Genomic DNA, 16,850 nt, shown 5'->3' with positions numbered 1-16,850 from the left:
CAAAGGACAGAATGTTCCAGAATGTCAGAGCTGGAAAGGACCCAAAGGGCATCTGATCCACTCCCCTTGTAGGCAGTCTCAGTCAAGTGATAGAAGGAGAGTGGCTGATGGAGGCTTCACACTTCAGGGTTTCAGCTTTGAATGACAGCACACGATCCTTCTGTATTTGTTGTTCTTGTCAACATTAACAATTGTGTGGATAAAACTAGATCCAACAAAGGGCAGGACAGCCAGAGGCTTCATTTTCCTGCAGAGAGTTTATCTCAGCCCCACACTTTCCTCATGGCATTCTTCATGTCTGTGTTTCTCAGGGTGTAGATAAGAGGGTTGAACATGGGGACAATCATGGTGTAAAACAGGGCAAAGACCTTGTCGTTCCTGACAGAATCAGCCGTGGGGACATAGGTGAAGATGAGGGGCAAAAAGAACATGAAGACCACAGTGATGTGTGAGCCACAGGTGGAGAGGGCTTTGCGGCAGCCCTCAGATGAGCGAGTCCTCAGGGTGGACAGAATGATGATGTAGGAAATCACCAAGGCAACAAAGGTCAAAATGGACAACACCCCTGTGGTGGTAATGATTGCAATCACCCACAGTCTAGTGTCCGTGCAGGCCAGCTTCAGCAAAGGGAATACATCACAGAAATAGTGGTCTATTTGATTGGGGCCACAGAAAGGAAGTCCAATAATAATTAATACTTGCATGATTGAATGGCTAAAGGCTCCCATAGCAGAAGCCATTACAAGGACATAGCACACCTGTCTGTTCATGATAACCATGTAGTGAAGAGGTCTGCAGATGGCAGCATAGCGGTCATAGGCCATGGCCACCAAGATGAAGATCTCAGTGGCTCCAAAGAAGTGGGCATAAAACATCTGGGCCATGCAGCTGTTGTAGGAGATGGTCTTCTGCTGGGCCAGCGAGTCAATGATCAATTTGGGTGCCACTGTAGAGGTGAAGCAGACATCCATCAAGGACAAATAGCTGATGAAAAAGTACATGGGCTGTTCACTGAGGCAGCTGCCCCTGATGGTGAGAAGAATGAGCAGATTCCCTGAGAGAATCGCAATATAGCAAAGTAAAAACAGCACAAAGCAGGAAGCTTTCACATTCTCATCAGTAAAAAGCCCCAGGAGGATAAATTCTGTGATATTTTCATGTCCCATTGCTTCTGTGGATTTGATCATTTAAAAGGGCAAGTTAGTATACCTGAAACACACAACTTTTTCAAGTTATTTATGTATTTCAAAAGTCATTCATCTAGTCAATAAATATATATTGATGCCTCCAAATGATATAAACATTATAACTGCTGTGAAGGGTACCACAGTATACAAAATGCACACACATAAAGTCTATTAGAGAAGACATATAGTGATAATGATAGCAAAAAATAATCGATTTACTGAGGTGGAGCCAAGGAGAATGCAGAGTCTGCCTCTCCCCACCTTAGGGAACCTAGCTGACAGTGGTGGGGATGTCAACGCCCAAGCAGATTGGAGGAACCTCTGAGTGACTGGAGAATATTAACTCCAGTGTGGTCTCCCAGAGGTCCACATTTCAGCACGCTGGCTCTACACAACTCTCTGCAAACCCCAGTGCTGGAAACCTTGGGCCAAATAATCAGTAAAACAGGAATACAGTCCCGTCCACCAAAAGAAAAAAAGAGAGAGAAAGAGAAAGAAAAGAAAGAAAAAAAAAAAAAAGAGGCAACAAAAAATATGTTACAGACAAAGGAGCAAGGAAAAAAACCTACAAAACCAAATATATAAAGAGAAAATATACTCATATTCTTTAAACTACATGAGAAAAGAATTTAGAGTAATAACAGTAAAGATGATCCAAAATCACAAAAAAATAGAGTGTAAACAAAGATTGAGAAAATACAAGAAATGTTCAATAAAAACATAGAATGACTAAGGAAAACATGTGGAGATGAAGGGCACAATAACTGAGAGGAAAAGTACATTAGAAGGAATCAGTAGCAGAATAACTGTGGCTTAAAAAATGAGTAATTGAGCTTGAAGATAGAATGATGGAAATGACTACTGAGGAGCAGAGCAAACACAAAATTAAAAAAAAAATGAAGTCAATCTCAGAGAACTCTGAGACAACACTAAACACACTAATATTCAAATTTTAGGGGGTCTCAGGAAGAAGAAGGAAAAAAGAAAGAGACTGAAAAGATATTTGAAAAGGTTATACTTGAAAACTTCTTTAATGTGGGAAAGGAAATGGCCACTCAAGTCTAAGAAGCTCTGACAGTTCCTCCCACACAGGATCAACTGTAGGAGAAACACACCAAAACAGTATTAATCAAAGTAATAAGAAGCAAATGCAAATAAAAAATATTAAAACTGAAAGGGAAAAGCAAAAAACAGTGTATAAGAAACCCCCTTAAGGCTATCAGCTGATTTTTTCAGCAGAAACTCTGCAGATGAGAAGGGAGTGATAGGATCTATTTAAAGTGATGAAAGAGAAAATTCTACAACCAACTTTACTTTGCCCAACAAAGATCTTAGATTTGAGAGAGAAATCAAAAGCTTTACTGACAAGCAAAAGCTAAGAGAATTCTGCAACACCAAATTAGCTTTACAACAAAAGCTAAAGGAACTTCTCTAGCCAGGTGATACCCCATATTAACAAATTAAAGAATAAACTTAGCATATTTGAAAGCAGAGACATTTCCCTGCTGACAAAGGTCCATCTAATCAAAGCTATGGTTTTTCCAGTAGTCATGTATAGATGTTAGAGTTGGACCGCAAAGAAAGCTGAGCGCTGAATAACTGATGCTTCTGAACTATGGTGTTGGAGAAGACTGTTGAGACTTCCTTGGATTACAAGGAGATCCAACCAATCAATCCTAAAGGAAATAAGTCCTGAATATTCATTGGAAGGACTGATGCTGAAGTTGAAGCTCCAATACTTTGGCCACCTGATGCTAAGAGCTGACTCATTTGAAAAGACCCTCATGCTGGAAAAGATTGAAGGCAAGAGGAGAAGGTGACAACAAAGGATGAGATGGTTGGATGGCATCACCGATTCCGTGGACATGAGTTTGAGTAAGCTCCAGAAGTTGGTGATGGACAAGGAAGCCTGGTGTGCTGCAATCCATGGGGTCACAAAGGGTTTGACACAACTGAGTGACTGAACTGACTGAAGCATCTCAATAGAAGTAGAAAAAAAAATTGACAACATTCAACACATACTTATGATAAAAACTCTTCAGAAAGTCAGCATAGAAGGAACCTACCTCAAGATAGTAAAGACCATCTATGACAAATATAGAGTAAATACCATTCTCAGTGGTGAAAGCATTCCCCTAAAATCATGAACAAGACAAGGATGTCCACTCTCACCCTTATTACTCAAAATAGTTTGTGAAGTTCCAGGCATGGCAATCTGGGAAGATAAAGAAAAGAATATAAATTGGAAAAGAAGAGGTAAAACTATCTGCTTGCAAATGACATAATATTACATATAGAAAATCCTAAAGGTGTCACCAGAAAACTACTGGAGCTAATCAACAAATGTGGTAAAGTTGAAAGATATAAAACTAATGCACAGAAATCCCCTGCATTCCTATACACAAACAATGAAAGAGCAGAAAGAAAAATTAAGGAGACAACCCCATTTATCACTGCAACATAAAGAATAAAATGCCTAGGAATAAACCTACCTAATGAAGCAAAAGACCTATTCTCAGAAAACTAAAACACCGAAATGAAAGAAACCAAATGTGATACAAACAGATGAATAAATATACTATGTTTTTGGATTGGAAGAATAAATATTGTGAAAATGAATATACTATTCAAATCAACCTATAGATTCCATGCAATCCCTATCAAATTACCAATAGCATTCTTCATAGAATTAGAACAAAAATTTTTGCAATTTGTATGGAAACACAGTCGATGGGGTTTCAAAGAGTCATATATGACTGAGTGACTAACTGAACTGAACTGACTGATGGAAACAAAAAAGACTCTGAATATTTTGTGAAAGAAATACAGAGCTGAGGTATCAGACTCCATGACTTCAAACTATACTGCAAAGCTAGAGTAATCAAGACAGAATTTTACTGGCACAAAAATGTAGACAAATGATACATGATAGAAGCTCAGAAATAAGCCCACATACCTATGAGCACCTAATGCATGACACCTAATGCACGAGGCATGAATATACAATGAGAAAAGTCAGTCTCTTTGGTAATGGTTTTGGGAAAGCTTGCCTACTATATCATACACAAAAATAAAATCAAAATGGACTAAATACCTATATGTAAGATTGGACACTATACAATTGTTAGAAGAACACATAGGAGAAATACTCTTTAACATAGCAAGACTTTTGTCCCACTTCCTAGCTTAATGAAAAAAAAAAAAGCAAATAGGTCCTAATTAAACTCAAAAGCATTTGTACAGCAAAGGAAACCATAAGCAAAATGGGAAGATAACATTCAGAATAGGAGAAAGCATTTGCAAATGGAGCAACAGACAAAGGATTAATCTCCAAAATACACAAACAGCTCATGGAGTTCAATATCAAAATGCAAACAGCTATCAAAAAATGAGCAGAAAACCTAAAGAGACATCTCTCTAAAGAAAACATACAGATGATCAAGAGACACATAAAAAGATGTTCAATATCACTAATTATTAGAGAAATGAAAACCAAAACTACAATGAGGTTTCACCTCACAACGGTCAGAACGGCCATTATCAAAAAAATTTACAAACAATAAATGCTAGAGGGAGTATGGAGAAAAGGATACCTTCTTTCTTGGTTAGAGGGAATGTAAGTTGATACAGCCACTGTAGAGAACAGTATGAATATTCCTTAAAGAAACCAACCATAGAACTACATTATGAACCAACAAGCCTACTCCTGGGCATATACTCTTAGAGAACCACAATTCAAAAAGACACATGTACCACAGTATTTATTGCAGCCTTTTTACTATAGCCAGGGCATGGAAACAGCCTAAACGCCCAATGACAGGTGAGTCGATAAAGAAGATGTGGTACATATGCACAATGGAATATTACTCAGCCATAAAAATGACAGAATAGGGTCATTTGTAGAGATGTGGATAGACCTAGGGTCTGTCAAACAGAATGAAATGTCAGAAAAGAGAAAAGGAAATATTTCATATTAATAATTATATATAAGAAATCTAGAAAAATGGTACAGATGAACATATTTCCAAGGCAGAAATAAAGACATAGACAATAGAGAATGGACATGTGGACACAGTGGAGGAAGGTGAAGGTGAAATACATTGGGGGATTAAGATTGACATATATGTACCACCATGTGTAAAATAGCTAGCTAGCTAGTGGGAACACACTATAAAAGACAGGAAACTCAGCTTGACGCTCTGTGATGATGCAAATGAGTGTGATGGGTAGGTGGAAGGCAGACTCAAGAGAGGAAATATATGTATTCATATAGCTGATTCACTTCATTGTGCAGCAGAAACTAACACAACATTGTAAAGCAATTATATTCCAAGAAAAATTAACTTATGCAATTATGGCAAATCCCTCAGTCTCACATCTACTATGAAAGGCAGAACAAATAAAAGATGAAACATTGGGGGAGGGTCAAGTTTTAGACAAAATTTCATTATTCTACCTTAAGAGTGATTTTTCAGTCTCTGGTACATATAAAATAGCATAGAGGCTTTTTGTTCTTCAAGGGCAGGAGGATCACTAAAATTCTTAGTCCTCCTCAGTAACTAAATGTATGCTAAATTCTGACAGTTTAATAACGTCATTAGATTTCAATGAGGTCATAATTTTAAATATGGAACTTCTGGGTGACAATTTCAGACAGTGTCTTAAATTTTCTCAAGAACAGTTTCAAAATGGAGGGCAAGAAAGAGCAACGAACACCTCTTTGGGGAAAATATACTCCATTGTATAAGTTTCTGGTACATTTGGCTTCCCCAGTGGGACAAGTGATAAAGAATCCTGCCAACGCAGGAGATGCGAGAGATGCAGGTTTGATCCCTGGGTCAGGAAGATCCCTTGGACTAGGAAATGGCAACTTACTCCAGTTTTCTTGCCTAGAAAATTTCACACACAGAGGAGCTTGAGGGGCTATACTCAACGGGGTCACAAAGAGTCAAACACGACTGAGCAGCTGAGCAGTACATTTTGCCTTCCGGTAATTAACCTATTTCCCAGTTCACTTTCCAGCCTAACATAGGAAAGTTCATCATTTTTGTCCTTTAGTCCCACTTTCTAGCAGCTCCTTTTATGACAGCTTCATGAATGGAGGGGCAGACTGCAAACAAAGATTCTTTTTCACTCAATGTCTTTCATCATCTTGTGCCTCTATGAATTGAAAATCTTAAAAAAAAAAACAAAAACAAAAAACAAAAACAGGCTCATTACATGCTCACAGGACCAAGTCATAGAATATTTTAATTAAAATGAAATTTCTCTTTGGTGCAAAAGATAACACTACATCTCTTCCTATATGCAACCTGCTATAAAATGTATCACAAAACTATTACACTCAAAGTTCCATTTCATGAAAAGATAAAGCTTATGCATTGATACATGTGTTTCTGAAATGCTATAAGAGCAATTGAATACTGCACTTTACTCCATCTGACATTAAAGGAATGTTAATTTTTTCTAAATTAATCAATACATTCAGCAATTAAAACAAAAGTTCTGACAGTTTTTCCCAAATTTGAGAATTTGATTTCAAACTTCAGAAACAGTTAATAACCAACATAGTTAACCTAACTTTTTAAAAGAAAGTACACAAAAGAAAGGCATACCTTTCAGAATTGAAACATATTATAAAACTATGGCAATTAAAGAGTAATTGCTAAAGACAAATTGCTTTGCTTGAACATAGTCAATAAGTAAACATATAAATATGTTGAAATTTAGTCTATGTTTTATTGAAATTTCAAGTTGATGTAAAATAATGGACTTTTCAGTAACTAGGTGTGAGGACTTTGAATTACTCTCTTGAGGAAAAAAAAGCACCTCATAGGGCACATAAAAAGATTATATTCCAAAAAAAAAAAAAAGATTATATTCCAGATAATAGAAAGGTATAAATGTACCAAGCAAAATTAGAAAAAGTGTTTGAAAAATAATTAGAAAGAATTTCTATCATAGCATGGGAAATTTGTAAAGCAAAGTACTAAAGCAGATTCATAAAGAATCATATAGTACATTTAAATTTTCTGCATGATAAAATCCAATATGGACAAAATATTTTTAAAAATGGCAAAATGTCTTCTTAAGATGCTCAACATCACTCATTATCAGAGAAATGCAAATCAAAACCACTATGAGATACCATTTCACACCAGTCAGAATGGCTGCGATCCAAAAGTCTACAAATAATAAATGCTGAAGAGGGTGTGGAGAAGAGGGAACCCTCTTACACTGTTGGTGGGAATGCAAACTAGTACAGCCACTATGGAGAACAGTGTGGAGATTCCTTAAAAAACTGGAAATAGAACTGCCTTATGTTCCAGCAGTCCCACTGCTGGGCATACACACTGAGGAAACCAGAAGGGAAAGAGACACGTGTACCCCAATGTTCATTGCAGCACTGTTTATAATAGCCAGGACATGGAAGCAACCTAGATGTCCATCAGCAGATGAATGGATAAGAAAGCAGTGGTACATATACACAATGGAGTATTACTCAGCCATTAAAAAGAATACATTTGAATCAGTTCTAATGAGGTGGATGAAACTGGAGCCTATTATACAGAGTGAAGTAAGCCAGAAGGACAAACACCAATACAGTATACTAACGCATATATATGGAATTTAGAAAGATGGTAACGATAATCCTGTATAAGAGACAGCAAAAGAGACACTGATGTATAGAACAGGCTTATGGACTCTGAGGGAGAGGGAGAGGGTGGTAAGATTTGGGAGAATGGCATTGAAACATGTGAAATGTCATGTATGAAATGAGATGCCAGTCCAGGTTCAATGCACGATGCTGGATGCTTGGGACTGGTGCACTGGGACGACCCAGAGGGATGGTATGGGGAAGGAGGAGGGAGGAGGGTTCAGGATGGATTTTCTTTTAAAAATTTAAAATAAATAAAAAAAATAAATAAATAAAACCAGCTTGAACATCAAAAAAAAAAATACTATTGTCATCACAAAAAAAAAAAAAAAGGCAAAATGATCCCTGTCTCTATGGCTGATTCATGGTGACATATGGCAAAAACCAATGCAATATTGTAAAGAAAATATCTTCCAATTAAAAACAAATAAGTGAGAAGCAAAAAAGTGACAAAATTAGATAAATATAAATCCTTTAAGTCAATAATTTCAAGATATATAGCCTAGTTTTCTTTTTTTGTCAGAAAGCAATTATATTTGGTTATGTCATACATAGTATTTTTAAAATGCATATAAACAATAGCAGTGCCTTCCTTTGCTTTTATGATATAGTAATATTAGACATTTCTATCTCCTTCTCTTTTTGCCAGCCATAAACAATACAGAATTCGGTACAGCTTACAAAATGTCTTCAGAATCACTTTCTAAAAGTCTTTTCCAGAAGACAATTTTACCAAACATATTTTTAGACACTTTCTTAGGAAACAAGCTATATTATCTTATATAAAAATAATATATTGATGATTATAAATGTAGACCTATCTACTTGGGCAATGCATAGAAAGGAAGCTACTAGTAGCCAATCAGATGTGTATGAAAATATGCAATCTCCTTAAAATCAGAGTAATGCAGAATAAACAATGAGATACTATCTCCATTCATCAACTTCATAAAAATAAAAAGTTTGTGCATGTAAAATTTTGATGTGCAACCCAGAGCAACTTCCCCTGAAACTACGCAAAAACATTCATTGCAGACTTGTCTCCATTAAAAAAGAAAGAAAGAAATGGCCTAAATATTTGAAAATAGAATAGAAATAAGATATGCTATATTTTTATTAGGAAAACTAGGAAGAAATTTTAATGTTGAATACATGTGGCACATCTACCATGATATAAATCACTAAGATATATTTTGAATAAAAACATAATAAAGTACACAGGGATAATCAAAGTATACTACCTATATGTTAAAAAAAAAACAAAAAATCATGTCCACTGAATATTGTGCAGTTGTTATCAGAACCTCTGTACTTATAAATTAACGTGGACAAGTGTGGAGGAAAGATTTACTTGTCAGCAACAAAGAGAGAGATGGCCAGAGGGGATTTAGGTGGTAAACAGCATTTTTATTTCTCTTTTTATTTTATTTTTAAACTTTACATAATTGTATTAGTTTTGCCAAATATCAAAATGAATCCGCCACAGGTATACATGTGTTCCCTATCCTGAACCCTCCTCCCTCCTCCCTCCCCATACCATCCCTCTGGGTCATCCCAGTGCACTAGCCCCAAGCATCCAGTATCGTGCATCGAACCTGGACTGGCATCTCATTTCATACATGATATTTTACATGTTTCAATGCTATTCTCCCAAATCTTCCCACCCTCTCCCTCTCCCTCTCCCTCAGAGTCCATAAGACTGTTCTATACATCAGTGTCTCTTTTGCTGTCTCGTACACAGGGTTATTGTTATCATCTTTCTAAATTCCATATATATGCGTTAGTATCCTGTATTGGTGTTTTTCCTTCTGGCTTACTTCACTCTGTATAATAGGCTCCAGTCTCATAACTCATTACTTGATACTTCATTGCACTCCAGAGAGAAGAAATACAGCTCCATGCACCAGAACACCGACACAAGCTTCCCTAATCAGGAAACCCTGACAAGCCACCTGTACAAACCCACACACAGCGAGGAAATGCCACAATAAAGAGAACTCCACAAACTGCCAGAATACAGAAAGGACACCCCAAACTCAGCAATTTAAACAAGATGAAGAGACAGAGGAATACCCAGCAGATAAAGGAACAGGATAAATGCCCACCAAACCAAACACAAGAGGAAGAGATAGGGAATCTACCTGATAAAGAATTCCAAATAATGATAGTGAAATTGATCCAAAATCTTGAAACTAAAATGGAATCACAGATAAATAGCCTGGAGACAAGGATTGAGAAGATGCATGAAAGGTTTAACAAGGACCTAGAAGAAATAAAAAAGAGTCAATATATAATGAATAATGCAATAAATGATTTCTTTGCTAAAGAAGGTGTAATGTCAATATTTCTTCCATAATTAAAATTCATTTAAAATCTCTTATTTTGTAATATGGTTTAAGAAGTTGACAATACATAATGAATGAGACTAAAATAAAATATAAACCCACTCCTTTACTAGAATTAAGTAAAAACATATAACCTATTTCTCATTGATTACATCAATTTTTTTTAACGAATGCAACAAATGTAGACATTGATGCCATCAGCTGTAATTAAATATGTAAACATAACAAACTGGTGCATTTCACCCCCCAACTCTTCTCCACAAAGAGGTATCTGAGATATGGAAATGAAACACATCTATATATACATCTACATTTATACTAATATCTGCTTCTCCTTTTACATGGCATGGGTTTTGTAGCAACATTAAGTAGCCTAGTTATACATTTGTAGTTCTGATAGGATTTAATTAAATTATAAGATCATTTGTTAAATCTAATAGCTGTTATTATTGAACGATCAAATTTTAAATTTGCTCTTTTTTCACACCTCCTTGTTTTGCTGAACCAACACTGACTCTTTTTACAGCTTTAATAGCAGGAAATAGTGAATTTGCAACAGAGGATGCTAAATAATTAAGGTGTGCTACATGAAAGGTATTTGATATGCAAGGGACTCACTAGAAATGTCATCATATAAACTCCTTCTAATTAACTGAAAACACCATCTCTGTTACATATTCATTTTAAAAATTTACATGGAGAACATCCTGACAGAGATGGTTAAGAAACCAAGGCTCATTCTGCCTTACCACAATCTCCAAAAAAGGAATACAAATTTAAAAAAAAAGAAGAAAAAAAAACTCAGTCTGCCTTACCACAATCTCCAAAAAAGCAATAAAAATGAAAAAAAAGGAGAAAAAAAAAAAAAAAACTAAACCCCTGATATTCAGGATCATCTTGGTGTCTTCAGTCTCAAAGAAACTGTTTCTTAGAAAAGAGAACTGAGTAATCTTCAATTTCTAAAATAAAATTGTCAGTAATATCCCCCAAAAGACAGCTTATCAATGGTTAAGGAGAGTGCTTGAGTTCAACTAAATGGGTTCCAGTAGGTGGCCAGCTACTTAACTGTTAAATAATCTTAGGCAAGTTACATATTCTATGAGCCTTGCATTTTTCTCATCTGAAAACAGTGATGATAATAGTACCTATTACATAGGATTCTTGTGAAAATCCAGTTAAAAGATCCATATAAAGCATTTAGGTACAGATATGGGCATCTAACACATTGTGATAATTAGCTAAATAGTAACTCTTTCATTATTAATTCAAAAAGGACTAATATTCTATAAATCCTTCACCATTTATAAGACAAGGGGAACTCAAGGAATACTCTTTCTTCAGTGAGTTTAACATGCCACTGAGTACAGATTTCTATAAAATCATAGAACACGTGTACACCTGTGGAGGATTCATGTTGATGTATGGCAAAACCAATGCAATATTGTAAAGTAAAAATAAATAAATAAATAAAATAAAACACTTGTTAAAAAAAAAGTCATAAAATATTTAAATTAACTACCAGGATATAAAGTAGGTAATCGGATTACCCACTTTACAAGTGGAAGAACAGAAATAAAGGTTAAAACTTTATTTATGATATTATACATGTTTCAGTGCCATTCCCCCTAATTGCCCCACCCTCTGCCTCTCCCACAGAGTCCAAAAGACTGTTCTATACATCTGTGTCTCTTTTGTTGTCTCTCATACAGGGTTATCATTACCATCTTTCTAAATTGCATATATATGCATTAGTATTGATGTGTGGCAGAACCAATACAATATTGTAAAGTAATTAGCCTCCAATTAAAATAAATAAATTTAAATTTAAAAAAACTTTATTTATGGAGACCTCCAATACTTTATAAATGATAATCTCTTTTACAATTAGAAATAACTGAAATGAACCCTTCAAAAGAATAACAATTTCATCTACATATTTTACTAGTTGTTTTTTTTAGTTTTCAGCAGTTGTTTTTTCAATTTGAAAACATATGAAATTTCTTCCTATACTATCACTATTCATTCTAAATACCAGGCGTTATTGCAAAATATTACAGACTTATGACACAGGAAGGCAAAAAATGTAGGTTCTGCTCCTGATTTGCCACTCCCTGATTACATGATTTAGGGTAAAAACAAAAACAAAAAACCTCACATTTGATGAATATCTCTTTCCTCTTAAGAAAATGAAGAACTGTAGTTTTCAAGCTGCTTTTTCCAGTTGCAAAAATTATTCCTTTCAAAAATCAAGTGAATAACTAAATCTTTTATAAATTAATTTTCATCATTCTTATAATCTTTATTTTGCTTATTTCTTGTCTTGTTTAATGATTTAACATTTTCAACTTTGTTTTCTCATTGCTTTTCTATCAAAAACATATTTTAAAACATTCCAGAATTATCTTAGCCTCCCATCCTAGCATCTAACCATCCCAAGTTTGACATCAGAATTTCAAGATAGCATTTTTAGTGTCCATTTCTGTTAAAACAGAATTCAAGTTCTTATGTGACATATTAAAATCACAGATTGTCACGTGACACAATTTATAAGCTTAAAAGGCTGTTAAAGCTATAAAAGACATAGTTACCAAGCAGATGTAGTTTTAAAAATACACATTTCTGGAAAAATAATTTCCTTGAACTAAAAAGTAGATAAGGATAGGTGATGCTATAGCAATTTAAAGAGATGACTACTTAAAGTTATGCATGTAAGTATAAAGAAACAAAGAAGAAAGAAAATATATAAAAAGGAAACAAAAGAGAACTCACATATTTAGTATCACCAATTCCAATCAATATGAGTGAATATCCTTGACTTCTTGAACTCATGAAACCTATAAATACACACACACACACACACACACACACACACGAGTACCTCCTAAATCTAAATAATAATAAATATCTTAAGGGATAATAGCAATGAAAAATCTCATGCTTTGTACAAATTATATTTAAAATAAATATTTTAACATTTTATGTATACTCAGAATAGGAATGAGAATTATGTCACAAAATTGCAGGAAAATTGTCAAACACATATAGACCTTTCTCTCTTCTCTTTTTCCCTTCCATCATCAAGTCCAGCTCCCTACATGCACGGGCTTTGGGAGCTCCTGGTAAATCTGCAATGAAGAAGTCAGGAGAGCTATTTAAAGGCACTGGAGGAACCCAGGTGCAGTCCCAATGGCAGTCCCTATAACAATTCTTTAACAGGGTGGATAAAAATAAACCCTGGTGATTTTAATCTGCTTCTGCTATGGCTTTTCAAGTGTGCTTTATAAAATATGTTCCTTTAGATTGTTTCAAATTTATGATGTTAAATATCAAACGTAGGTTTTATGATCAGTGACCAAAAAGTTTTAAAATTAGTTTTTGACTTTCTACATAGGGAATAAAAACCTAAAGCATTCACTATAATTTTGTGTTGGCCAAAATGCTTGTTTGGGTTTTTCAACAGGACGTTAAAGAACTACATTCAAAAATTTTAAATGTAATTAGACCTAACTTAAACATCTATATTTCCACAAAATTTATCCAGATTATATTATTCTTTTCAGCAATAAATCCATACCCCTAACCAACGCATTCCAATCCCAGTATGTAAGTTCACTAGATCATTTTATTTACCTTTCATAGACAGTCTGAGGCTTTTGCTTGTTTGTTTTGATTTGGGCTTTGTGTGTGTGTGTGTTAAATATTGGTAGTCTCTTATCTTTGCAATAGATTATGAACTCAGTGACATCAGGGTCAACTCTTTCTCATTTTGTATTTAATAATTCAAATTTTAATGATGGCAAGCATGATAGCGGTAATTGAAAACCATCATAACAAAGAGCTAACTGCGGTAAGAGTCCTAGTACTATTTCCACAGAGGCACGAAAGAGGTAATTTGACAATAGGCAACTAGTAACTAGCATATTAGAATCTGACTCTGGCCAAAATTCTTCTCTAATGCTACAATAATTGTAAAAAGTACTACCACATTTGGCACATAATAAGTAATTAATCATTTCTGTATGTTTAATTTAGAGTAACATAATAAAATAATATGCTAAATATTTAAAAACCATGTTTTAAATTTTAACGGTATAGTTAAGACTGCAGCTATGCACTGTATCCAAGTTATACAGTAAGTTCTAATAGAATTTCAATAGCGAGGATAAAGTAAATGAATAAGATAATCTTTATAATTCTGATTGGGCCTCACTGGTGGCTCAGTCAGTAAAGAATCTGCCCACATGGCAGGAGATGTGGGTTCAGTCACTCTGTTGGGAAGATCCCCTGGAGAAGGAAACGGCAATCCACTCCAGTATTCTTTCCTGGGAAATTCCATGGACAGAAGAGCTAGCAAGCTACAGTCCATGGTGTTGCAAGAGTCAGACACAACTTAACAACTAAACCACTACCACCATAGTTTTGATTATTTAATGATATCAAAGTAATGTACAATCCAAGTTATTTTTACATTTTACTTGAACTAAACTTATAATTGTGTTCTACTGCCTAAACAATTTAACTTTTGTGCTTATGATGTGAAAAACATGGCAAGGAGGAATGATTATTTTCACGTGTGTATGTGCGTGGTGTGTGTGAATGTGATAATAACAGGAAGATGGCCAAATGAGGGGACAGCGTTAGATATGCATCTAAGTACTCAAGAGAAGAAGTAGCAATTTTATGTAAGAGAACAAATGTTCAGGATAACTTATCTTAGGTGTATATCACCTAAGATGCTAAAGCTAGAAAATCTGTATGACTACCAAATGTACTTTTAACCAGTGATGTGACTTTGGGAAAGATTTTTAATTAATTTGGATTCAGATTCTTCATTACAAATACAGTGAGAATATATATTTCATTATACATAATTAATATGTATTCTTTATTATTAGTGATAGTATTATTGCTATTGTATCTGACTCTTTGCGACCTTATGGACTATAGCCTCCCAGGCTCCTCTGTGCATGGGACTCTTCAGGAAAGAATACTGGGGTGGGTTGCCATGTCCTCCCTCAGGGGATGCTCCCAATCCAGGATCGAAGCATCTTTTAAGTCTCCTTATTTGGCAGACAGGTTCTTTACCACTGAAGTGTAAGAGTGAAAGTGAAGTGAAAGTATCAGTCGCTCAGACATGTCCAAGTCTTTGTAACCCCATGGGCTGTAGTCCACCAGGCTCCTCTGTCCACAGAATCCTCCAGGCAAGAATCATAGAATGGGTAACCATTGCCTTCTCCAGGGGATCTTTCTGAACCAGGGATTGAACCCAGGTCTCCTGCATTGAAGGCACATTCTTTACCATCTAAGCCACCAAGTGAAGCGCCATGTAAATGTTCATTTAAATGGATATTAAAACATCACATGTATCTCCCAAGGTTCTTTCCCATGTCAAAGAGAACGTTATATTTTCTCATGGATAAAATTTTGATATAGAATAGAAATATGGCATACTTAATAGAAATAATAGAGCTATCCTTTTGAAATATGGAATGATACATTCTCTGATTCTATTACTAAAGCTATGATTTTTAAAAAGACTCCTTTATCTCTGCAGTAAGCATAATGCTAAAATGCCGCTCAAGAACACATGAAAAGATGCTCAACATCACTCATTATCAGAGAAATGCAAATCAAAACCACAATGAGGTACCATTTCATGCCAGTCATAATGGCTGCAATCCAAAAGTCTACAAGCAATAAATGCTGGAGAGGATGTGGAGAAAATGGAACCCTCTAACACTGTTGGTGGGAATGCAAACTAGTACAGCCACTATGGAGAACAGTGTGGAGATTCCTTAAAAAACTGGAAATAGAACTGTCATACGACCCAGAAATCCCACTGCTGGGCATACACACCGAGGAAACCAGAATTGAAAGACACATGTGTACCCCATTGTTTATAATAGCCAGGACATGGAAGCAACCTAGATGTCCATCAGCAGATGAATGGATAAGAAAGCTGTGGTACATATACACTATGGAGTATTACTCAGCCATTAAAAAGAATACATTTGAATCAGTTCTAATGAGGTGGATGAAACTGGAGCCAATTATACAGAGTGAAGTGAGCTAAAAGAAAAACACCAATACAATATATTAATTCATATATATGGAATTTAGAAAGATGGTAACGACAACACTGTATGTGAGACAGCAAAAGAGACACAGATGTATAGGACAGTCTTTTGGACTTTGTGGGAGAGAGAGGGGGGAATGATTTGGGAGAATGACATTAAAACATGTATAATATCATACAAGAAATGCATCGCCAGTCCAGGTTTGATGCAGGATACAGGAAGCTTGGGGCTGGTGCCCTGGGATGACCCAGAGGGATGGTATGGGGAGGGAGGTAGGAGAGGGGTTCAGGATGGGGAACATGTGTACACATGTGGCAGATGCATGTTGATGTATGGCAAAACCAATACAATATTGTAAAGTAAAAAAAAAAAAAAAAATCCTGCCCAAACCCTTGGGACTTTAAGCATGGTAATATATCACATCTATGTTAAATTACATGTCATAAGTGATTTCAAAAATTTAATTATGTTTACTAATCAGTTAACTTTGAGTCATATTTGAGCTCTATTTAATCCCATAAGTTCTTTAAAAACAGAGAATTTTCCCAGGCTGATAACAGGAGGAAATACAGAAATTCAGAGT

General features: G+C 35.3%; 1 protein-coding gene across 1 annotated transcript; it reads right to left on the bottom strand.

Moving 5' to 3' along the window:
• Nucleotides 1–263: 263 nt before the first annotated feature.
• LOC104995136 (olfactory receptor 4P4-like) lies at nucleotides 264–1,166 on the bottom strand. Its single transcript, XM_010848876.1, has one exon. The coding sequence runs from the start codon at nucleotides 1,164–1,166 to the stop codon at nucleotides 264–266; it is 903 nt and encodes a 300-aa protein (XP_010847178.1).
• Between the last annotated feature and the right edge of the window lie 15,684 nt (nucleotides 1,167–16,850).

This window comes from Bison bison, unplaced genomic scaffold (assembly GCF_000754665.1).
Source record: "Bison bison bison isolate TAMUID 2011002044 unplaced genomic scaffold, Bison_UMD1.0 scf7180017864277, whole genome shotgun sequence".
Classification (NCBI taxonomy): Eukaryota; Metazoa; Chordata; class Mammalia; order Artiodactyla; family Bovidae; genus Bison; species Bison bison.
Note: the sequence above shows the minus strand (reverse complement) of the source record. Positions and strands in the feature narration are given on the sequence as shown.

What these genes read in the sequence shown, in the direction of transcription:
- LOC104995136 (XM_010848876.1), bottom strand. Translation starts at nt 1,166, where the DNA reads ATGGGACATGAAAATATCACAGAATTTATCCTCCTGGGGCTTTTTACT.